The sequence below is a fragment of the Mustela putorius genome, unplaced genomic scaffold (genome assembly GCF_011764305.1).
Source record: "Mustela putorius furo isolate JIRA1106 unplaced genomic scaffold, ASM1176430v1.1 tig00003909_pilon_pilon_pilon, whole genome shotgun sequence".
Classification (NCBI taxonomy): Eukaryota; Metazoa; Chordata; class Mammalia; order Carnivora; family Mustelidae; genus Mustela; species Mustela putorius.
In genome coordinates, this window is record NW_025422057.1 from 32507054 (window position 1) to 32533070 (window position 26017).

At 36.0% G+C, this 26017-nt stretch overlaps 1 protein-coding gene across 5 annotated transcripts in view; it reads right to left on the reverse strand.

The window, feature by feature from the left end:
• TBC1D12 (TBC1 domain family member 12) overlaps positions 1–26017 on the reverse strand; it is a 107141-nt gene that overhangs the window by 11664 nt on the left and 69460 nt on the right. For 4 of the 5 annotated variants that reach the window (XM_045068967.1, XM_045068965.1, XM_045068968.1 and 1 more), the window contains 5 exons: positions 25226–25341; positions 13030–13112; positions 9678–9795; positions 8340–8446; positions 1547–1627 (listed from right to left, as the gene is read on the reverse strand). In XM_045068967.1, coding sequence (XP_044924902.1) covers positions 1547–1627; positions 8340–8446; positions 9678–9795; positions 13030–13112; positions 25226–25341 — 505 coding nt within the window. The remainder of the gene's footprint in view (positions 1–1546; positions 1628–8339; positions 8447–9677; positions 9796–13029; positions 13113–25225; positions 25342–26017) is intronic. The other variant, XM_045068966.1, reaches the window with a different exon arrangement.

Sequence of the window (26017 nt, forward strand, 5' to 3'; positions counted from 1 at the left end):
GATTGGTGAAATTGATTACAGGTCAATAAAAATCATCTAAACTGATGCACAAAAAGGAAAAAATATGTTTTTTAAGTGAACGACTTGACGGATGCTGATAAATGGTCTAACATACATGTCTAAAAAAAGAGAATTGAGGCAGAAGTAATAGTTGACAAAACAATGGCCAGGAAAGTTAAATGACAATTGCAAATTATAAACACACAGTAATAAGAAATCAGTAAATCAGATAGAATACTGTTTCTAATTGGAACAATTCTTCATTACACCAAATTAATTTCCACTAAAGTACAACTTTTACCACTTAATCATGACCAAAATGTCCCAAAAGTAAATAATTATTTTAATTCTTATACTTTCAAAACTTCATAAAATGAATTCAAAAAGAATTATGAAACAGCTAAGGCCTTTCCAGTCTACAGCTTCTTACATCTTCACCCTCCTTACACTTTTAGTTTCCCAAAAATAGCTGACAGAGCTAATAGGTCTCAGGATGACACTTACATGAACCTTCTCAAAATCAAATCTTCTCTCTAACCTTATTTGGTCACTTTTCCCTAACCCACTATTCAATCCTCTAAAAATAGGAGAGTATTCAAGGAATTTAATAAAGTTGTATACATACTCATAGAAAACCACTCTGCAACACATACCACGTCTCACTTCTCTAAATCATGTTCATTTTTAGAGTTTTACTTACTGGCAAGAGAAGAATGTTTGCTATCTATGAAGTAGAGCAAATACAGAAAGAAAAGTGACTGGCAGACAAATAGCTCTCCATTATTCAAGGACAAGAGGTGACTGAATATATTTACCTATATTTAATAAATAATGATAACAGGAAAAAAGTATCCTATCTTCTTCAAAATTATTAGGGAGAAAACTGAGTGGAGGGAAAGATGAGTTCTTTAAGTAATTCAATGAACAAAGGCTAAGGCATGATAAGAATTATAAATAATGTTTTGGGGAGTGAGTGAAAGCAGTGATTGAGGATATAGGTCATAAGTGAGGAGTGAAGACCATCTTTCTTTAAGTTAAAAGTAGGCTTAAAAATACTTCAGTTTTTAAGTTATTAGTCTTACTGTTGTGAATAAATCCTGGGTTCCGAGGTCCAAAAACATGGGTTTACATCACAGCTTCATTGCTTACAAGTTAATTACTTTGAGCCTCAGTCTCCTCTTTTATCATTCAGGGTAATACCACCTACTTATTTTTTTTTTTTAAAGATTTTATTTATTTATTTGACAGAGAGAGATCACAAGTAGGCAGAGAGGCAGGCAGAGAGAGAGAGAGGGGAGGAAGCAGGCTCCCTGCTGAGCAGAGAGCCCGATGCGGGACTCGATCCCAGGACCCTGAGATCATGACCTGAGCCGAAGGCAGCGGCTTAACCCACTGAGCCACCCAGACGCCCCGAATACCACCTACTTAAAGGGCTACTAACATTAAAGGAAATAATTTTGTAAAGCAATTGCTACAGTTCCTGACACATGGAAAAATCACCATGTTTTCATCCAGAAATTTGTACTAAAAAAAAAAAAAATCACACCTTCTGCATCATTCTCTGAATTTGTTTCACTGAAGCTTTTCCACCGTTCTTTTGCTCTTGAGAGGAAGATTTCATAAAGTTCTAGGGAAAACAGAATAAAAATTAATAGTAGGAAAAATACATTCATATATTTTAACTTTTACCCTTTTTTTCCTGGAAAAGGTTCATTTGTAAACCTGGGGCCACACATGGAATAAGGCAGCTTTGAGAGTTAAGTGCCATGAGAAATATATACATGGAACCATGGGATCACTTGGAGAGTTTTCTAATCCAGGTAGGGGATAAAGGAAGGCTACTTGGAGGAAGTGATGACTGAGCTGTCCCATAAAGAATAAATATGGGTCTTAGAAAAGAACAAGGTGGAAGAAGGCATTCTAAGAATTCTTGTCATGGGCAAAGTCACAAAGAGAAAAGAGATCATGACTTATTTGCATGAATTACAAGTGATTTCAGGACGCTTAGATTATAAGGGGTGAGGGAATAAGAGCAGATGATAAGGTTGGATGACAGAGGCAAGCATTAGTTGGTCACAGGACCTGAATGGCATGCTAAGGGGATTAGAGTTTACAACTACAAGAGTCTATAGCACACTCTGATCTGTGTCCGTTAAGCTAGCAGTAGTGTAGTGGGTAGGTTGAAGCTGACGTTTTGCTGAAGTGAAGTTAGAGTTTTGTGGTAATAGCCCAAGCAAAAGATGATAAGGCTTAAACTTGAGCAGTGATAGTGCAGTTGGAGAGAAGAAATGAACACAAGAGATATTCAGAAAGCAGAAAAAGCAAAACTTGCTGAAAGAGAGGGGGAAAAGGCAGACTCATTAGGACTTCCAGGCTTCTGGCTACAGTAGCTGGGTACATAATAATGTCACTGAGAGAATGAACACAGAAGAAGCAAATTTGTGATTTTGGGGATGGAGGAAGGTGATAAGTTCCATTTTGGACAAACAGATCTGAAGGCAGTGCATGCATACTGGAGAAAGAGTTTGGGATCCATCAGTATACAGTTGATGATTAAAACCATTCATAAGCGTGTTCAGGGAGATTATTAAGGGCAAGAAGAAATGACAAATATGGATTGCCAGGAAAGACAAATATTTAAAGGGTAGACACGGGAAGATGCACATCAGAAGAATAAGAACTGCACAAAGAAGGGGACCTGGGTGACTCAGTGGGTTGTCTCTGCCTTCAGTTCAGGTCATGATCACCGGCATTGGGCTCTCTGCTCAGCAGGGAGCCTACTTCCCACTCTCTCTCTGCCTGCCTCTCTACCTATTGGTTATCTCTCTGTCAAATAAATAAATAAAATCTTTTAAAAATGCATGAAGAAATAAAAGAGAACCAGTTGTCCTAGAAACCAAAGGAAAGGAGCATTTCACTAACTATACATAGGACAGGGAGTTGCTGTTTGAAACTTAACTCTTCTAACCTAGTTTTTTCATTCACAAGTGGAACTAGTACTAATACTTACAGCTTAGGGCTTTAAATATTAAATGAGATAATATATGTAAAATCTTGGAAGCACTTAGATGTAAGCTACAAAGAAGGAAGTGATCAACTATCCAATACCATATAGCAAGACAAAATCTGAAATCTGCCCATTGGAATTTGTAGCACGGAGGTGATGGGTGACCCTGATGGGAGCAACATCTGAGGGTAAAGGGGGCAGAAGCCCAAATGCAGAGATATGAAGAATCTAGAGAATATACTTTCTAGCTAACAGACTGGATATATGGGAGGAAATGAATTCTGATTTAACTTTTACTCTTAAAAATGGAGGAAATTCCTATTACGGCTCAGGTCTTCCTCTGTATAGCAGGCATCAAAAATGTGGCAAATCAAAGAACTTGATTCTACCAAAACTATTTATTACCACAACTGGAAAGAAAGCAAATAAAATATTGCACAGTGGTCATCCAAATAGCTACAATAGAGAATGTATGTATGAGGCAGGAAGAGATGCTTTTGCTAAAGAAATATCATCATGGAGTAAGAGAAAAATGATTTTTCAGAGTAAGACCTAGATTCAAATACCAGATTTTAAGTATTTGTGACTTTAAGAAAGTTACATGGTTACTCTGGAATTTGGTTTTCTTCATTTGTAAAGTGGAGAAAAATAATACCTATTCATGGCAATACTGATGATTAAACAAGATAATTTTCATAAAGCTCCTGACAACTTACAGACCCTCAATAAATGCTAGTGCTTGTTGTCCTGGATGAAAAATGGAGAAATTGGTTTCTCCATTAGGATACTGCTTTCTAAAGCTACGTAACCTTCAGATTTGGTCGGAGGGCCTGCATTCAAATATCTTTACTCATATCTTTCCGTTTTAAGTGCCCAGTCACTGTAAGACTACCACTTTATGCACCCATACACATGATCTTGATACAACTTCAAGAGTAAAAGAAACAATGTTTTTTCCTCAATTCTCAGATTTTAATGGTCTTTACTTTCTAACCATTACTGATATTCTAAATTACACAAGAACAGAACATTTCAATGACAGATGAATAGCAAAAAACATTTCTTACAAAACATCAACATTTATATATTGCCCAAAATGCCAAGAACGTTTTTGTTTTCATTAATCTTTTTTAAAAAGTTTGTTTAAAGACAGTACAATATGATTTTTTAAACATTCAAATAGTATAAAGCAGTATAGAATAAAAAGTAAATTTCCTTCCCTCTAATGTAACTATGCTTACCAGAAATCTAAAGATGAAAATATGAAGGTACAAGTATATACAGATATATCTTTCTTTTAAAAAAAAAAAAAGGTGTAGCAGCATATTATAGCACCAACCTGCATCTTGCTTTATTATATTAAAGAGAATAAATTATTATTAGGAGAATAATAATAGAATAAATTATTAGGAGAATAACTCTGCTTTAGTTTTTTTTTTAAAACAACTGCACAGTATTCCAATGTATGACTGTACCATAATAAGTATTCTTATATTGCCAAGAATCAGATCTTTATAAAAAAAGCTGACCAGATATACTTCAAGCAGCTCTTGCTATGTTGATCTCTTCTCCCTTCTGTTCATTTTTCATTACTACTAGTCATTTAGAAAGAACATTTTTAAAAGTCAAAATTTCTATTATTTGAATCCATCAATAATTTGATAAAAGTAGATATAGTTTTGTAATATAGATATGCAATATTTTTTTGCAGTTATCAGGTACCAAACTGAAGGTCACAATTTCTGATTTCAAACGGACTCCAAGCCACATCCAGTCTCACTATTCTACTCAAATTTTAAAGCTGTCCTGGAAGAAGAAAGGCTCTCCAAATAAATCCTCACCTGTGGGAGCCACGGAATTGGCCTACTAATAAAAATATGATAATGAATTTTAAACGTCAAAGGACATCTCTCCAGGGAAGATTTACAGTGCTTATCTACAATAAGAAGACTTGCATCTCAGTTCAATTCCATACTTGACTCCACATGCCTCATTTATGTTATTCTGAATCTACAAAAGTAGAATATGAAGCAGACTTAAACATGTATCTTGGACTTGAATTGGGAACTCTTTGAGATCAGTATAAGTTTCATTTTCTCATTTTCTGACAATGATAACACTGTACATACTCTAAGCAAATTTTCTTTTGCTGTAATTTCATATTCATTACCATAAATAATTGTTAGAGCAATCCTTTCAGATAGCTAATACTCTAACTCCATTTACAGATGAAGAAAACTAATTCTCTTAGATGTTAAGTAATTTGCCCAAGGTCACAAATCTAATGTATAGTGAAACCAAGATTTGAACCACTAATGACTGACTTTAGAACCTTATTCCTGGACGCCTGGGTGGCTTAGTTGGTTGAGCGACTGCCTTCGGCTCAGGTCAGGATCCTGGAGTTCTGGGGTGGAGCCCCACATCGGGCTCTCTGCTCAGCAGGGGTTCTGCTTTTCCCTCTGTCCTTCCCCCTCATGCTCTCTCTCTCTCTTTTTCTCTCTCAAATAAATTAAAAAAAAAAAAAGACTTAAAAGAAAACTTTATTCTTATCCTCTATTCTACTTATTCTAATCCCACTATTCTATTCTTACTTTACTAAGTCTTGTTCTGCTATTCTCTAAGGGTTATAAATTTCATGATTAAAATCAGTAAGTAAAAGTCAAACTGTTAAGAGTCATTAAAAGGAAACAAAGTTATCAAAAGTAAGTTTACTTCAGGGTACCTGGGTGGCTCAGTCAGTTGAGTGTCAGACTCTTGAATTTGGCTCAGGTCATGATCTCACTCAGGGCTGTGAGATCATGCCGTATATTGAGTTCCATACTCAGTGCGGAGTCTGTGAGAGTCTCTGCCCCCTCCTATCCCCTCCTCTCTATTCTCTCTCTCTCTCGAAAAAAAAAAATAAAATCTTATTAAAAAAAAGTAGATTTACTTCAATTGAAATTTATCTTCCTTCCTACCACTAATAAAAAAGAATGATCACCTAGTCCATTCCTGAATACATAACTGTTTAGTAGAGAAAATATAAAATTACTTTAAAAGTAAATGACCTAGTTATGTTACCAACTTTATAAATTTTGAGCTTGAAAAACAACTTCATGATTGCATTATCATAAAAGGTTAATACTAACTTAACCAGTATTTTAATGCAGAAGGTATTAGGACACTTAACATTCTAAAGTCAAAGTTCTCAACAAAACTACAAACCAAATTTCAAATAGCCATCAATACTTTATCATCTCATCTGTATATAAAACCAATTCTTAAGATTTCAAACAATTACTGTATGTTCAACAATCCTTAATGTCAAGGGTTTTATCTGAGAGTTCTGACTGTAATGTAAAAATATTTCCTTTTAATTAGTTTCAAGCACAGAGGGCAAAACAAAACTTTGTTTTATCTGGAGGAAATGGTTAGGTTAGGTAGACTTGAATCTTTTCTAACCTAAATTAGAAACTCTTTAGTTCTTCCTTCCTTCCTTCATTTTTTTATAAAGTAAACTCCTACCCCCAACATGGAGCTTGAACTTACAACCTCAAGATCAAAGATCAAGAGTTGCATGTTCTATTGACTGAGCCAGGCAGGTACCCCACTTAATTCCTCCTTTAAATTATATTTTTAAAATTAAAAAAAAAAGTCTGCTTAAGGTAACATGTTTGTTATGGGATATTTGTGAAAATCAGTGTTAAAAATCATTGATAGGAGTGCCTAGGTAGCTCAGTCAGTTAAATGTCTGACTACTGAGTTTGGTCCAGGTCATAATCTCAGGATCTGGAGACTGAACCCAGCATCAGGCTCCCTACTCAGCAGGGAGTCTACCTATCTTCCTCTCCCTCTGCCTCTGCTCCTCCCTCTGCTCATGCTCTCTCACTATCTCTCTTTCTTAAGTAAATCTTTTTATAAAAAATCATAATCATACCAAAGTTGGCATCACTTCTAAGACTAAAGATAAATATTTAGATTTTTGTTACAATTCTGTCCAGTTTTTTATTTATTTTTATTTGCTACAATGGGTATTCTTGTAAAAAAGCTTTTGTACCCAATCCTGACGATTTTCTTATTCTTAGAACTAGAATAGATAGGTGAAAGATTATTTTTTGAGGCCCTTGCTAAATATTTCTATATTATTATCAGTCATACCCTATGTGGATAATTTTCATTTATTTTAATCACTTTTGAGAGGTAAAAAATAGTACCCTGATGTTCTTTTAACATATGTCATTGATTTGACAATCATCAACAAAATGATTAAATAAATTATAGTACAGCCAAACTGGAATACAGTGCAGCTACAGTATTGCATAATGTATATTGGTATGCAGTGACAAAGAGGATGTTCAAGGCAGATTATAGTGTAAAAAAAATAAGCCATGAAATAAGCTTATGGTATACATTCTTTTTTGTGGGGGGAAAGAAAAGAAAAAGAGAAGGCTTAAACATAATCATACTTGATGCACACTTTTTTTAAACATGTATAAAAAAAGACCTGAAAGAACATACATTAAACTTGTATTTATAGTAGGATCAAAAGCAGGAGTCTGGGTAGAAGAGTGGGATAAAACATATAATTTGTTCCTTACTACTGCTTGAGTTTTAAAAAACTAGTATGTAAATAACATTTTTTAAGAAACAGCAACAATCTAGTCACATAATTATACCAGAGTTCCTCAGTCTTCCCGTGGTGCCACTGTCTAGCACTGTCATTATCACTCAAACCTATTTAACATTTTTTATTAGTTACTACTTTACATTTTCCTCTATTTGATATCATCCTAATTTTAACTAACTTTTTTTACTGCATCAAAACTACTTTACATTTTACTTTAATCATTTAAGATTTTAAAAAGCATAAGAAAATAAAATGGATCTTTGAGAGTCTTTCTTACTTATTTTTCTGTTTTTTTTAAATTTGAAATTTTCAAATAAAAATCTGAAAGGGGTGGGTAGAGATGTAAAAAAAGAAATTTCTAGCCTTCCACCAGCATTTATGTTTTTTTTTAAACAGAGGGGATACCTTTCCACCATCAGACTATTTCATTTTTCCTTTTATATACTTATACATCCACTGCTACCTAGAATCCCAGAAGTTACCTGCAGTCAAGATATTTGGATGTCAATTATACTAGTGATGGTTATCAACTAAAGGAAAACCCATAAATCTTATTTATGTAAAAACTTACTCATTAAGGTTTTACAGGGAGTGGGAATGAGGCATGTTCTTAAAATGACATTAGATATGGTAATGTCTTTTTAAACAGCCAATCTAATAATCTGCCTTGTAGCACTGCAGATGTCTATTTGGATGGGTGGGAGTAACTGAACATAGAATACAAACCAGGAGTGATATTTAGTTCATTTCCTACAGCTAGACTCCAAACTTTCCCACGAACACTAGGGGGCAATCCCTGCCACCACAATTCTCGAACTCTTCTCGTACTACGCCTAGAATTAAAGGGGGAGAAAAAAAGGAGAGAGTTACTTTTTATACCAAAAACACTAGTTCCATGATGGTTTACCTAGTCTGTGGCCAACTGACTGAATGATTTTTGAAGAACATGGTTAAGTATACAATGCATTCTTTCTGTGGGGTCCATGTCTGTAGGCAACAGAAACCTAAACAGTACTCTAAAGAAGAACAACAGTAATTTAAAGGGAACTGCCTTCTACAAGTGCCACTTACTGGGTACAATGAGAGATTCAGAAACATGTGGACAATCACATAAGAAACAGGATAAAAGGAACATAAAAATCTGTTGTCAACTCAGTACCAAAAAGAAAACCACAAGGTATTTACTAAGGGTAAGAAGTCTTTGAGAGGCAGTGTAGTCTACTGAAAAGTGTAGGTTTTGGAGTCAGAGAGGCCTGAATTCAAATCTGGTTTAACTATTCATTAATTGTATTACCTTGGGCAAATTATTTAACCTTTCCGGCCTTGAGCTTCTTTATAAGATAAATGAAAATAAAGGCTGTAAGAATAAAATGTGATACTTATGTAAAGAGCTTAATGTGCTATCTGTCACACTGTACCAATATTCAACAAATTCCTTATGCATACCCTACACTAGGCTCTGCAGACTACATCTCCCTTCTACCTTCCAGTCAGTCTAGAAGGAAGATAAGCCATGTACAAAAATATTATCAGAAAATAAAAGGCAAAGTAAAGCAAGAACTACATTATTCTCAAATTATATTGGGACATTACAGAAGGGAAAGATCATTTATAGCATATTTATAATTATAAGAAAACATTAAAAATCATTTTAATACATAACATTTAATAAATGCATCTTACAATGAATATATATATTTAATGTTTTCTTTGCAAAAACCTGCTATGACATCAATAGTGCATCTTGTGACAAAAGATATGTCAGAATTAATATGGTAATTGAGGAAATTAACATTTCATGGATCAACTCCCATTTCAAATGGATATCTTCAAAGGATAAGTAAATTCTGATGGGCATAGAGGGTGGTCAGTAAGGGAGGTATTAGAGATTGAGAGATTTATAAAATTAAAGGCAAAGAAATAATTATTAAATTTTTCAGACACTGATTATCAGTATCATTTAGCCAAAGCATGAGATACATGTTGGAAGTAATAAAAATGAAGAATTAGAAACACGAGATCTTTGGAGACAGACTGGAATTCAGGAAAAGTCTGCTTACTTACATTATTTCCCAATTGGGCAGTATTTCATTGATCCAAATTACCATTGCACTTGCGATATTTTCTTCCTGTTTAAATCGTTCTTTCATTATTTTTTTCCTTTTATATGCGTCTTTAATTTCTGTTTTAAACAAGCAAAAATTATTTCAATACAAAAAAGCTAGATCATATGCTCTTCTCTCTCTACCTAAGTCTAAAAAAGAGGCATTAAAAATGACATTAGGGGGACGCCTGGGTGGCTCAGTTGGTTAAGCAGCTGCCTTTGGCTCAGGTCATGATCCCAGCGTCCTGGGATCGAGTCCCACATTGGGCTCCTTGCTCGGCAGGGAGCCTGCTTCTCCCTCTGTCTCTGCCTGCCATTCTGTCTGCCTGTGCTCGCTCTTGCTCCCTCTCTCTCTCTGACAAATAAATAAAATCTTAAAAAAAAAAAATGACATTAGGGGTGTCTGGGTGGCTCAGTTGGTTAAGCATCCAACTCTTGGCTTCTGCCCAAGTCATTATCGTAGGGTCATGAGATCAAGCCCTATAGCCGGCTCTGTGCTCAGCAGGGAGTTTGCTTGAAATGTGCTCTCAATCCCTCTCCTTCTGCCCCTCCTCCTGCTCATGCTCTCTAAAAATAAATAAATGAATCTTTCCAAAAATCGACATTAAATAACATTAAAAAATAATTTTGCCAAAGGCATTATTATAGTTAAACCTTTCTACTATGATGTCTCACTTTAGTAATTAGACTGAAAATTTAAAAACTGTAACATACACACATACACAACACTCCTCTGAAAATCAGAAGTCACAATTCTGAAACAAATGATGCCTCAAAAAGAGAAGAGATAAATTACATATATATATTATTACATAATATACACTATAATTATACATAACAGAAAATCTGAAGTTACAATTTTAAAACAAGAAATGCCTCAAAAAGAGAATACGTACATAAAATAATTATACAGAATATATATGAGAAATTATAACCCTGTTTTATATTATGATATATAACATGTCATATTAATATATTTATTATATACCATAGATCATAATTATTAATGCATTAATAACAGTATATTATATGTAATGCTTTACATACGTTTATTTACAACATATGTAATTTTAGACCCAGTGGGGACTTCAGAGGTCAGCTAGCCAGAATGTTTACTAATTGTGCTTCACAAATTCCTCAGAAATCATTTTAAGCAGCAAGCAGGAGGCCAAGTAAGCAGCAGCTCTTTCTTTCATTTGCTGTATATTTTCAGATTCTATAGATGGTTTCTTTTTTTTTTCTTTTTTAAAGATCTATTTTATGAGAGAGCATGAGCAGGAGTTGGGGGAGAGGCAGAGGGAGAAGGAGAGAACCTCAAGCAGACTCCCCACTGAGCACAGAGCCCAAGGTTAAATCCCGTAGCTCCTGAGATCATGATACAAGCCAAAATCAAGAGTCAGAAGCTCAGCAAACTCAGGAACCCCTATATAAGGCTTCTTTGTAGAGAGTTCCACTGCTTTTAAAACAAAAAAGTATTAATAATAATAATCAAAACCAAAAAAGGTTTTAGCCTTAATCTAGTCAACCTGACCCATGTACTTCAGACTTAAGGAAACTAACATTAGGTTTACCTACAGAGGCATATCCAGGTAGTATCAAAGAAGATTAAAGCTATTACCTTCTTTTTGGGGGGTTTCTTTTTTTTTTTTTTTAAAGATTTTATTTATTTATTTGACAGAGAGAGAGATCACAAGCAGGCAGAGAGGCAGGCAGAGAGAGAGAGAGGAGGAAGCAGGCCTCCCGTTGAGCAGAGAGCCCGATGCGGGGCTCGATCCCAGGACCCTGGGATCATGACCTGAGCCGAAGGCAGAGGGTTAACCCACTGAGCCACCCAGGCGCCCCTGGGGGGGTTTCTTTTTAATTTAAATTCAATTTAATTAACATATAGTGTATTATTAGTTTCAGAGGCAGAGTTCAGTGATTCATCAGTTTTATATAATACCCAATGCTCATTTCAACCAGTGCCCTCCTTAATGCCCATTACCCAGTTACCCCATTTTCCTACCCTCCTCCCCTCCAGCAACCCTCAGTTTGTTTCCTGTGATTAAGAGTGTCTTATGGTTTGTCTCCCTGAATTCGTCTTGTTTTATACCTCCCATGTTTCTTTACTAACCAGAATCATGCCATATATATTGTTCTTTGATGTAAAGTTATTACCTTCTAATTTCCCAATTTAGTGTTATTTCTACCATATCATGTTGTTAGGATTATGTATTTATCAATAACTATCATAAACATTAATCAACTAGTAAAGTCAAAATTCAGAGTCAATTAAAATTTGTTGGGTATGGCAGGAATATTTCAAATTCTAGATAGTAAAATAAACCCAACCAAAGTTTAAATGATTAGGGCTTTTAGAAAGATATAATTGGCCTTATGAGTTTCTTATAATATTAAAAAAATTACCTTCATTTCTAAAATAGTGCCACAAAATAGAAATGTATACTATGATAGTATTCCACTAAAGTCAAAGAAAAAAAATTCATTGTTAAAAGACTTGTGCCTAAAAATATACATAGTTGTATAATATTTTCTGAAAATGTATGCTGAACTAACGGTGCTTAGTAAATAAATACTCTTAAATTATCCTTGCATTATACTTCTTGGTGGGAGAGACAGAATAAATAAATGTGTGTATTTATATACCAAAATACACATTTATGTGCCTGTCCAAATGACACAACTGGGATTCTAGAGAGACTCCATTAAGTTACAAAAGCAAATTCTAATTTCAAATCTCATTCTCAGTCATACAGAAAGTTAAAGTGTAAAGATTATTAAATTATATTAAAAGCTTAAAAACTGTAAAGGTGATCTTCATGAAATAAATTCATATCCTCTCCATTCATAAGTCAAAATAATAGTAGTCTAAGGTTTACCACTGCAATTTTAAGAATTCTCAGTCTGCTGCCTTTCTACTATTAGTTTTGTAAAAGAACTTGTAGAGAAAGTATGACCTTTTTTTTTAAAGGTTTTTATTTATTTGTCAGAGAGTGAGAGCACACATGTACAAGCAGGGGAAACAGCAGGCAAAGGGAGAAACAGGATCCCTGCTGAGCAAGGAGACTGATGAGAAACTCGATCTCAGGACCCTAGAATCATGAACTGAGCCGAAGGCAGACACTTAGCCGATTGAGCCACCCAGGCATCAGATTAACAACAGATTTAGTTAGAAAAATAAGAAATTAGCATCATCTTAAAAACGGACTTAATCAGTTTCATCATCTACCCTCCTGTTGAAATTAACCAACGGGTTAGCTTCCTAATTGACATCAATAAATTAAATATACCAATTAGGCTTCAATTTTATACCTCGTTTTTTAGCCTCAGCCACCATCTCATCATATTCTTGTCGGTGACGTAAAGCTTCCTCCACAGATTTGGCAGGTAGATTTCTGGGGGAAAAAATGTTTTAAGTCGATTTTTAAAAAATGAACTTTTAAATGTCTAAACTTCTTTTTTATAGTCAAATATAAAGAATTTCTTTCTTAACCTTCTCATTTCACACCCTAAGACAGTACAAGGTTGAAAAGAACTCTGAATTTCAGAAAAGAATCAGAATCCTGATTGCTAATATTTAACATAAATGTTACTATTTATATGTCTGACAGATACATGTTTATATATTATTTAAATGTGTTAGATTTCAGCCAACACTTCTAGGTTATCTGTCAAACCCAGTTATTAGTTTTTTAGTCAATTTTTTTGAGGTATAATTTTCATACAATATAATGAATGAATAGATTTCAAGAATACAGTTTGACAAGTTTTAACAAATGTATATACCTGTGAAACCAACATATTAATCAAGATATAGGACAATTCCATAATTCTACAAAGTGTCATTATGACCTCTTTGCACTTAATACTTACCCACTTCTACTTTAGGCAATCACATCTCTGATTTCTATCTCTACACTTTAGTTGGTTGCCTTTTATTTATTTATTTTTTTTAAGATTTATTTATTTGGGAGAGAGAGAGAGAGAGGTCGGGGGCGGGGAGCAGAGGGACAGGGAGAGAAATCCTCAAGCAGACTCCCCATGAGTGTGAAGCCTGACACAGGGCTGGATCTCAGGACCCTGAGATCATGACCTGAGCCAAAACCAGGAGTCCACACCTAACTGACTGAGTCACCCTGGTACCCATAGTTAGTTAGTTGCCTTTTAAAGAATCTCATATAGGGGGAAAAAAAAAAAAAGAATTTCATATAGATTCTTTTTTGTCTAGTTTCTTTTGCTGAGCATGCTTTTTAAATTCAGCCATGTTATTCTGCATACTAGTAATTCTTTTAATTAGTACTTAATTAGTATTTCTTTTAATTGGTAAGTAGTGTTCTATTTATCCACGTGGATGAACATTTAGATTGTTTCCAGTTTAGGGCCACTACAAATAAAGCTACTATAAATATCCACTTCAAGTCTTTGTGTGGGTATCTGCGTTCATTTCTCTTGGGTAAATACTTAGGAGTAGAATTCTTGGGTTTCATGATAAGTGCACGTATACTTTTATAAATTGCTTTCTACTTTCAGAGTGTTTTTTTTTTTTTTTCTTAAAGATTTTATTTATTGGGCGCCTGGGTGGCTCAGTGGGTTAAGCCGCTGCCTTCGGCTCAGGTCATGATCTCAGGGTCCTGGGATCGAGTCCCGCATCGGGCTCTCTGCTCAGCAGGGAGCCTGCTTCCTTCTCTCTCTCTCTGCCTGCCTCTCAGTGTACTTGTAATTTCTCTCTGTCAAATAAATAAATAAAATCTTTAAAAAAAAAAAAAAGATTTTATTTATTTATTTGACAGAGAAAGAGAGATCACAAGAAGGCAGAGAGGGAGGCAGAGAGAAAGGGGGAAGCAGGCTCCCTGCTGAGCAGAGAGCCCAATGCGGGGCTGGATCCCAGGACCCTGAGATCATAACCTGAGCCAAAGGCAGAGTTTTAACCCACTGAGCCACCCAGGTGCCCCTACTTTCAGAGTGTTAAGATAACATTCTACCTACAAATTTGATTATCAGTTAATCACTTGCATATACTATATTTTGGCTTATAAAATTAATGGCTTCATATAGCAGGTGATTTAGATATCAACTGTGCAAAAGAAGTACATTTGAATATTACCACATATCCAAATATATCATAATAATGTCCAGTTTGGGAAGTCAGGTTTTTTAATTAAAAAAACATTTTTTCAAGTAGGCTCCACACCCAGTATGGGGCTTGAACTCATGACCCTGAGATCGAGAGTCTCATGCTTTATGGCTGAGACTGTCAGGTGACCCTCAGGGTTTTGAATTTATTTTCAACAGGCCAGGATGGGCAAAGATATGTGACAAACTTTAAAAACATCTATTTTACCTCTTCTTCCCAAATTAGTTCCTCAGCTATGTTATAACGGGGAGGAATGACAGTTAAAACTTCTTTAGGCCATAATGGAGTAAGAGGAACCCAGGCTTACCCTCTTGCCTTAATTAGAAAAATGAACAGAACATACTAACCATTATTTTCTAGACACTGGACAATAGACAGCACAGTGATCCTTAATAGAAAGGAAACCAACAATGTAACCCTACAAATGCCTAAGCACACAGCCTGCCATTTCTAGGTCTCAGTGCTGGAGGTACCCAGAGTCCATCAATCTTGCTGAGGTGAGGAAACAAGAGTTTGGAGTTGAGGCGTCCACAGCCAGACTTTGCAGATTCAGAGTACAGAGTGAGGGGAGCTACGGAGGGGTCATCTCAAATTTCTGGCTGAATATTATTTATGCACGTGGGTGATTAAATTATGGTAGCCAAGGAAAGAAATACCAAAAAGGAATAGGTAGAACATTCTTCTTTTTTTTTTTTTTAAAGATTTTATTTATTTATTTGATAGATAGACAGAGATTGCAGTAGTCAGAGAGGCAGGCAGGGAGAGAGGAGGAAGCAGGCTCCCCGCTGAGCAGAGAGCCCGATTTGGGGCTTGATCCCAGGACCCTGAGACCATGACTGAGCCAAAGGCAGAGGCTTTAACCCACTGAGTCACTCAGGCGCATCTCGGTAGAACATTCTGAAAGATGGCACTGGGCCAGTCAGAGTGGAAAGACCTCCTAATAGACCAGGTAGCAGGTGGAATTATTAGGCTACAGCTTCATTAGTAAGGATACTAGTTCTAAACTAAAGCTCTTCTAGAATCACTCTAACAATGCTTAGAGTAAAAGGGGCAAGCCAATTCCAAAGAACTTTGTATGAGACTGAAGCCAAACAATATTTAAAGAAATACGAAAAGGCCAGCTATGTATGCTATGTAAACTCACAAAATCTAGTGTCCAATAAAAGTTACTAAGGAAGCAAAGAAGCAGAAAAATACAATTTATACTGAGGAAAAAACTAATAGAGATAGTGCAGAAATAACAGATAACAGGATTATTTATTCAAGGATAATACAAATGCTGTTGTAAATACATTCAAAAAGGTAGAAGACAGCAGGAACATGATAAAAACTCAAGATCCAAATCAAACATCTATAGATGAAAAGTGCAATTCTTAAACTGAAAAACACAAAAAATGGGCCTGACAGCAGATTATAAACTGCAGGAAAAAAAAAATAAGTGAGCTTTAAGATATAATAAAAATCTTGACAAAATGAAATAAAAAGAAAAAAAAATCCTCTTGAAACAGCAACATATGCTTTAATTGACTCAGAAGAAAGGGGAGAGGTGGCAGACAAAAAATAGTTGAATAAAGGCAACAATTTTTCCAAAGTTGATATAAAATTATAAATGCAGGCACATTAGAGTTCAATGAACCCCAAACAAAAGGAACATGAGGAAAACCATACCAAAGCACATCATCAAATTCATGAAAATCAGAGATAAAGAAAAATCTTAAAAGCACTTAGAGAGTAAAAGAATTCAGACAGCAGACCAGCGCTACAAAAAGTGTTAAAAGAACAGTTAGTAGGGTGCCTGGGTGGCTCAGTTGGTTAAGCATCTTCCTTCAGCTCAGGTCATGGTCCTGGGATGGAGCCCCACTTGTGGTTCCCTGCTCAGCAGTAAGTCTGCTTCTCTCTTTCCCTCTGCCCCTCCTCCCTGCCCATGCTCTTTCACCGGGTGCACTCTCTAATAAATAAATAAAATCTTAAAAAAAAAAAAAAAGGCCATTCAGTAGAAGGGAAAAATAGCAGATGGAAATCTAGTTACTCAAATCCTTAGAAAATAAAAAGGTTTAAAGAAAAAAAACTGTATGGTGGGATGTAATGGTTAGTTTTGTGTATCCAACTTTTTCTCTCACTCTCCCCTCACTCTCTCTCTCTTTCTAAGCCTGCTTGCCTGCCTCTGAGATGGGACATGGGTCTTCTGCCTTTTGTCTTTGACTGGAAATCACACTATCAGCATTCCTAGTTCATAGGCTTGGGACTTGACCTGGATATGGAACAGCAGGTCTCTTGGGTCTCCAGCTTGCTGATTACACATCTTCAGACTTCTCAGTGTCCAAATTCATGACAGCCACTTCCTTATAATAAATCTCTTACATATAGAATATATAAAAAGAAGAACCTTAATACATAGCATTTCCACTTCTCTAAAGAACACTAAGACACAGGGTTTATAACATGTAAAGTGGAAGTGTATTTCTGTAATGTTCTTATATATGTGAAATGGTACAATATCATTTGAAGGTAGTCCATGAAGGGTCAAAATGTATTACAGAGAAAGTACTGATAAAATATTTAAAATATAGGCAATTCACCAATAATAAATGAAATTAAAAGACAACAAAATATTTTATCCAAAAGAAGGCCAAAAATAAAAAAGTAGAACTTTGACTGCCATCCTATAAAAAAGATGAATTTCTCCAACTCCTTAGCATTAAACACAGAATTGTTTCTAATAAGATTTAAACAAAAGTGTGGAATCTCTTAGAAGACTTCCTAAAAGGAGAGTTGACTCAACTGCAAGAGACCTTTTGTTCTATCAGGTTTGTCCCAAATGCAAGTGCAAGGTCAGCAAGAGAGTAAAGTCAGCTCCTGAAGATGGTGCAACAGAAAGATATGAACTTGGGTTCTTGATCCACAGAGACACCATACTAGCTCTGAATGGCCCAACTCTGGGCCATGTATATATGAGGGAATAAATCCTTGTATGTTTAAGCCACTATTTGGGAAGACTCTTATTTGTAGTTGAATGTAATTGCTGAGTATTCTACCAGTTAAACAATAATAATGCTCTAAAGGGCAAGGACCATCACAAATCTCACCTATCTGACTCTGATGTTTAGCCCTCACACTAAATTAACATTACGATCCCTAGTACTGTTTACCCTTAAATCTTACAAACTGATGTTGTCCAAAGCTGCTTACTACCCAGATCCTAACCAATCATTAACGCCAATCCCAGCCTTAAGTTTCTCTCATTTCCTTTTGCAAACTATCTTGCCTGTGTCTCTGGATATAGTTTGGTACCACAAAGGAACAGGTTTAATGGTTTTTAAATTTCAGATGCTATTACTATATAAAGAAAGGAGAAACCTTATTTATTGCAAGAAAATGAGACCACAGAAAAAAGAGAAAGATACACACACACACACATATAGTTTTTTTTTACATTTTATTTTATTTATTTGACAGAGAGAGATCACAAGTAGGCAGAGAGAGAGGAGGAAGCAGGCTTCCTGCCGAGTAGAGAGAGCCCGATGCAGGGCTCGATCCCAGGACTCTTGAGATCAGGGTCTGAGCCGAAGGCAGAGGCTTTAACCCACTAAGCCACTCAGGTGGCCCTATAAATCTAGTTTTCAAGTAAACAGTGATCTGGACTCAGTAATACTGTTTTCTCTTTTACTTCCTCCAGCTTAAGAGAGGAAGTATTTTTTTTGCATCTATTAATCTTTTGAACTCATATTCCCTTCTTTTGCTTTTTTAGTCCTTCTAACAACCTTGTAATAAATTCATCTATTAAAGTCTCTTTGTTTGAAATCACTATGTTGCTGTCAGTTCTTCCTGACTGGACTCTGAACCTTTAAGATACAGAAAACTATTTGATTGATAGCTATACTTCATCTACCTTTAGAAATTTGTATTTTACCAATAGAGAAACAGCTTAATTAAAATTTTATTTCTAGTTTTTGAACCATAAATCTACTCTTTTTAAGATTTTATTTATTTGACAGAGAGAGAGCAAAAGCAGCGGGAGAAGCAGAGGGAGAAGGAGAAGCAGACTTCCCACTGACCTGGGAGGGCTCAATCCCAGGACCCTGGGGGTCATGACTTGAGCTGAAGGCAGACGCTTAACCAACTAAGCCACCCAGGTGCCTGATTATAAACGTACTCTTAAGATACCTCACCAATTGATGCAACATGGGGGCTTAAGTGGGTAGGAGAAGAATAAATGAACAAGATGGGATTGGGAGGGAGACAAACCATAAGTGACTCTTAATCTCACAAAAGAAACTGAGGGTTGCTGGGGGGAGGGGGTTTGGGAGAAGGGGGTGGGATTATGGACATTGGGGAGGGTATGTGCTTTGGTGAGTTCTGTGAAGTGTGTAAACCTGGTGATTCACAGACCTGTACCCCTGGGGATAAAAATATATGTTTATAAAAAATAAAAAATTTAAAATAAAAAAAAAGAAAGAAAGAAAGAAAAAAAAAGATACCTCACCATTTACTATTATTTTTCACCAAAGGGGCCTGATCATTCCCCTCAATTAGAATGCTGCCTGTTTCTCCTGGTGTGAATCCTAATGCTTTTTGCACTTTCATTCTTTCTTGTTTTTTTTTCCCCACAAGTCTCAGCAAAAGACTATAGTCTAAACTTAAAAGCACAATCTGAAGGATATGTTCTTCTATTTATTAAGAAAGCAGAGTTTATAGATCTAAATAGATCTCTTCTCTACACAACCTCAGTCTCTCCACATGGTCTAGACCAGTACTAAAGAAATGCTAGAAATGCTCTTTTGTGCTGTTCAGAATGCAGCAGCCACTAGCCACATGTCATTACTGGGCATCTGAAATGTGTTCTAGTGTGCCCGAGGGAATGAATTTTATAATTTCTTTCATTTTAATTCATTAAATTTCAATTTAGATAGCTATATGTGGCTAGTTGTTACCATAATGGTGATAAAATGGTCTAAACTCTAGAAAAAGAAGGAGCAGTAACTTGCTATCCAGGTCATTTACATAAGAAAGCAGAACTAAACTCTGAATAACCACAAAGATCAGAGATTTTTAAAGTAACACAGAGGTACGTCTCAAAACCATAGTTATAAAGGCCTAATTAATGAGAGAGTACAGTCTCTACATCCATGTTACTGTTTCCCTGACAACTCACACCTTGATTTTTCCAGACAGTTCCCCAAACTATGTTTACCTAGTCCTAAAAGAAGATTTTGAGAAGAGGTTAGCAGAGAGATTTATATCAGTTTTAAGTACTCCAGTCCTAGCATGAAATGATTTACAGGAAGGAGTTAAACATTGTTCAGGAAACAGAACTTTTCAGATAGTCATATGTCAGGTTTTTCTTCTCTTTTCTTTCTTTCTTTTTTTTTTTTAAAGATTTTACTTATTTGACAGAGTCATAGTGAGAAAGTGAACACAAGCAGGAGGAATGTGAGAGGGAGAAGCAGGCTTCCCACTAAGCAGGGAGCCTGATGCGGGGCTCAATTCCAAGACCCTGGGATCATGAACTGGAGCCGAAGGCAGACACTTAATGACTGAGCCACCCAGGAGCCCCTAGGTCAGGTTCTTCAATTGTGATTTCATTTTTTTTTTTTTTGAGAGAGAATATATATACTCTAAACCAAAATAGTACATAAATAATCATTGGCTTATTAATTATTGTTTTGGTATCCTCTTCTTCAAATCATTATAAATGCAAAAACCTTCGGACATCATACATATTCAATAATTATGCTTCAAAGGTGAATTGTCCATTTGGTAAACATCCTACCAATCTTTGACATTTTGAGGAAGACCAGAGTCTTCGGTACCCTAACTTTTAAGTAACTCTAGGTTAGAGTGAATGAGTAAAGCATAAAAATAAATATATATACACTAGTTTTCATGTTTTTTTCTTCAAAAAAATCCCTAATTTTGCAGTCATTTGCCTGGAGAAGTATATTAAAAAATACGATTCTATAATCTTGAAAATCAAAGACTGAGTGAATATAATCAAGAAATACTAAGCACCTCACTCAGTACTCTTACTCTACAAAAAAGATACAGATTACTCCTATCTCTTACAAAAATGTCAATTAGTTATTAAAAAAAATTTTATTTGAGAGAGGATGAATGAGAGAGAGAGAACATGAATGACAAAGAGTGAACATGAGCAAGGGGAGGGAGAGAGAGAGAGAGAGAGAGGGAGAAGCAGATTCTCCCCTGGGCAGGAAGCCTGACATGCACTCCATTCCAGGGCTCTGGGATCATGACCTGAGCCAAATACAGACCACCAAATACAGCCACCCAGGTGCCCCAAAATGTCAATCAGTTATGTGGTCAAGAGAAGAAACTATTAATGAATACTTAAGATAGCATATCATGCTTAAATACATGATATGAACATTTGCTGATTTTCAAAGGTATCACATAAAAGCCTATGCTTTACTTTTTTTGTCAGTCTTCACTTGTATCTTAAGATTTCTCCATTATGTTTGGTATTGTAGATACAGTAATTCAGCAAGGAGGCCAGAATAGAAAGAAGAGACAGCTCTATCCACCGGCGGGTTTAAAAAAGTCCTCTAAGTAACAGTGATTCAAAACATAGAAGAGTTGGGGTGCCTGGGTGGCTCAATTGTTAAGTGTCTGCCTTCGGCTCAGGTCGTGATGCTGGAGTCCTGGGAATGAGCCCCGCATCGGGCTCCCTGCTCAGCGGGAAGCCTACTTCTCCCTCTGCCACCCCCCCTGCTTGTGTTCCCTCTCTGTCAAATAAATAAATAAAATCATTAAAAAAAAAAACAAAACATAGAAGAATCAGCTCATATGGATGCTCTTACCCTCCTGTCCAAGGCTGGCTTGATTTCGAGGTGAACTGGGATAGCAATAGGCAGAGAGAAAATTAACCAAAGGATGAAATTACAGAAATTCCTACATTTGATATCTTCTGAGATTTCAGATGATTAAACGCTAATGTTGCTTCCAATGTAAAGCAGTTCCAACAATAAAAACTTATGCAGTCAATGATTCTAAATGTTTCTGCAAAATTACAGAGGCTAAGAAAGGAAAAGTAGCACCAATTCACAAACCCCCTTTGCAAGGGGAAATTCTTCTCCTTCCACTCTCACTGTGACTGATGAAACACAAAATTTCCAACATCAAGTTCACACTGAGGCAAAAACTTCTGCCCCCTTCTCTACCTCCACCCAGATGCTATCTCATAGATGGAGCAGTGGTGGTAATAGAACGTGGCTGCATCCAGAAACAGAACAACACTACAGATTATATAAATCTCAGCTCCAATTTCTCAGCCTGTGAAAGGAAGGATGTGAACTGGCCCAGAGCTGCTGGAGAGTATTCTGAGGGAGATAAAGAATAAAGTGTCATTTATTTATTTTAAAAGTCTGTTTATTTTAGAGAGACCGTAGATGGAGGGAGGGACAGAGGAAGAGGGGAGAGAATCTCAAGCAGACCAGGCTGAGTGTGGAGCCCAAAGTGGGGCTCAATCTCATGATCCCGAAGATCAGAACCTGAGCTAAAATCAAGAGTCAAAAGCTTAACCAACTGAGCAACTCAGGCACCCTGGAGTGCCATTTAATATATAAGTTGCATCCCTGCATTCTCATCTGGTTTTATCGTTAATGAAGTCAAAATTTTCATTCTCATTGGTTCTTTAGATCTATTTTTAAATTGTTGAAGTAGAAGAGGGATCGATGATCAGGTAGTCCCATGTACTAAAGCTTTTGTTTGTTGGCTTTAGTTATATAAATGGTAAATTATATAAATCACTTCCCCAAAAAAGACCCCTCCAATTTTGAAAGGTGAATAAAATTTTTAATTAAATTGCAGCATCTCAGAACTGGGGGGAACAGTTGCTATCAAGTTGAATCTGTTTGCTACAGATGAACAAAATCACACAGAAACAGCAAAGAAGCTGTAATATTTATTATAATTCCTATATTAATTTCCAGATAGTAGTGTGGAAAAGAAAATCATTCTTTCCATTGTTTTATATACTTCTGGTACACTGAGATCTTATTTACTATGTCTAGAGTACTATTTCAAGTTCCAATATTAATGAACTGCTTATATGCATTACAAGAAATATCTAAGAGAAGCAAGAATCACTAAAGGTTGAAGTCAAAGACTTGACTGGATGGCAAAGATAAAGCCTAGTCCTTAAAGGATTAGGAGGTGAGAAGAGGAAATAAGTGCATCCCAAGTGAGGGCAGTAAATGAGCAAAGGTACAAAGGCGGGACTTAAATAGGTTCAGTTATAAAATAAAATATGGCGTAAAGAAAAATATGTCCCAAATACTGTTTAGAACAGAACCTTTTGCATAAAATTTTTATGAACTCCTGGGAAGAAATGAACAGTCCTGATAAAAAGCTTAACCCATTTCGGATAAATTTCAACAAACTTAAGAAAACTCTTCTGGGAACTTCATTATCTACCTGCTCAGCCGACTGTCTGCCAGTCTGAAGGTCTTTAACCAGGCATTCTTTTCTGGCTTATTGAAGCACTCTGAATTGACCTGGTTTATTCCCCTCCCTGGCAATAAGACTTAAATAAAACTGACATGTTCTCATAGCTAAATTTCTGAGAATCTTTTTTTTTTTTTTTTAACCAATGGAAAAATGAATATGAACATATTTACCAAGTCCTTTAAAAGGAGTGTCATGATCACTTTAGTGTGAAGGAATGCAACAATTATAAAATATATATATATATACTTATGTGCAACCTTTCTTCTCTCACAACGTCTAAAAAATATTCAATTCAACCTCTGCCTGTTTGGCTCTAGATTCTTTTATTATGTTCCTCTTGATAACGGGTGGAAAAAGCTGCAGATGAGGAAAATGACAAAACAGGTTAGGAATTTTTACTCTGGAAGGAAAGAGAAGTCTAGAAGACGAAAAAGAATAGATCCAGAGAGCCCAAGAGGAGGAAAAGGAGTTAAGAAGCAAGGGGTCTTTAGGGAAGGTGTCTTTTGTTTAATAACAAACCAAAGACAGTATTTTGAAGAACACCAGCTTTCTGGAAGGCTGAGATGGGAAGGACAGGGAAAGCAAAGGGAAAAAATTAAAATGCTTTACTGGGTATCAAGAATATATTCCTGGAGGGACGCCTGGGTGGCTCAGTTGGTTAAGCGGCTGCCTTCGGCTCAGGTCATGATCCCAGCGTCCTGGGATCGAGTCCCACATCGGGCTCCTTGCTCCGCAGGGAGCCTGCTTCTCCCTCTGACTCTGCCTTCCACTCTGTCTGCCTGTGCTCGCTCTCGCTCGCTCTCTCTGACAAATAAATAAAATCTTTAAAAAAAAAAAAAAAAAAAGAATATATTCCTGGAGTGGGGTGCCTGGGTGGCTCAGTGGGTTAAGCTGCTGCCTTCGGCTCAGGTCATGATCTCAGGATCCTGGGATCGAGTCCCGCATCGGGATCTCTGCTTGACAGGGAGCCTGCTTCCCTCTCTCTCTCTCTGCCTGCTTTTCCGTCTACTTGTGATTTCTTTCTGTCAAATAAATAAATAAAATCTTTAAAAAAAAAAAAAACAACTTCGAAAAAAAAAAGAATATATTCCTGGAGTACCAGGGGGCTCAGCTGGTTAACCATCTGCCTTCGGCTCAAGTCATGATTCCAGAGTCCTGGGATCAAGCCCCACGTGGGGCTCCCTGCTCAGTTGGAAGTCTGCTTCTCCCTCTTCCTCTGCTCTTCCCTCCCCCACTCATACTCTCTCTCTCAAATAAAATCTTTATAAAAAAAAAAAGAGGGGTGCCTGGGTAATTCAGTTGGTTAAGCAATTGCCTTCAGCTCAGGTCACGATCCTGGAGTCCTAGGATCGAGTCCCACCTCAGGCTTCCTGCTCAACAGGGAGTTTGCTTCTCCCTCTGACCTCTCCTCTCTCATGCGCGCTCTCTCTCTCTCAAATAAATAAATAAAATCTTTTAAAAAAAAAAAGAATATATTCTTTATAAGAGTAAACCAACTAGCTGACATTCCGTAGTTATTATCTCAAGTTACAATTTCAAAATCTGTACAAAAGGCAAGGACAAATACATCTTAAGTATACATTAAATGTCAAGAAAGGAAAAATAATTGCCTCATCTTGTTAAATTAAGGCAGGAAGGGTTGAAATAAGAATAGATATGAAAAAAGCAAAGATTTTATGTATCATACATTGGCTCAGAGATACTTCAAGAAAATATGTATAAAGTCTGGACATCAATAATATATTCTTTCCTATTAGTTTTAGGATACATGACTAAGATTTTTAAAATTAAAAAAAAAGCCATTTCTATATTAATTTCTCAATATATTTAAATTGAAATTTAAACTGAAGTTTAAATTAAATTGAGGTTTAAAATATAAACAATGTACCTGATGACAACCAGAATACTTACGATGGTCGATCCTCAAGAATCAGGGCAGTGGTAGAAAGTGGCTCAAATTCAAAATTCTTACGTCTTGAAGACTGAGGCGGTGGTTTACAGGTCCTCCCAGTTCGTGCTTCATATTCCTAGAACAGATAAAAACACTTTATGTAGAATCTTTTTCAATCTTCAGTTTGTATTATTAAATTTGTATCATTAAGGATATTACACTATAATAAAAGATACAAGTCATACATTAATTTGGTAAAACTATGAGGCAGACAGAAAAAGAAGTCACTTTTTTTCCCTGAAGCAGTCTAAATCATAAATTTATATTATATATAAAGTAGAAAAATATGTTAAGAGAAGAGAAAGATACAAATGCACTACATTAATGAGTCAAGGTTTTAGGAAGTTGCCCTCTATGGTATCAGCTGTCCTAGTCCAGCTTTGAATCTACGAGCAGATAAACCTACTTTCTAACCCTTCAGTCAGATCAATAATGAAAATGTTGATATAGGCATAATCCTATCATAATGCCTTGAAGATCTCTCCCAAGAGTAACAATAAACCTATAATCAAAATGCTGGTTTTCAATTTTGACCTACTTTAAATTTAAATACTATAAATCTGCCTGTTTCCTCTAAATGTAACAATAATTCACCATCGTTTCTTATCCAAAAATCTGGCAAAAGATTGTCAAATACACTATTAAAATCAAGAAACTATTATTACAGCATTTTTCCAATTCATCTGAACAGATAATCCTATCAAAAGAAATGAAGTTAATTTGACACAGTATGTTCTTGGTGGATACCTTTA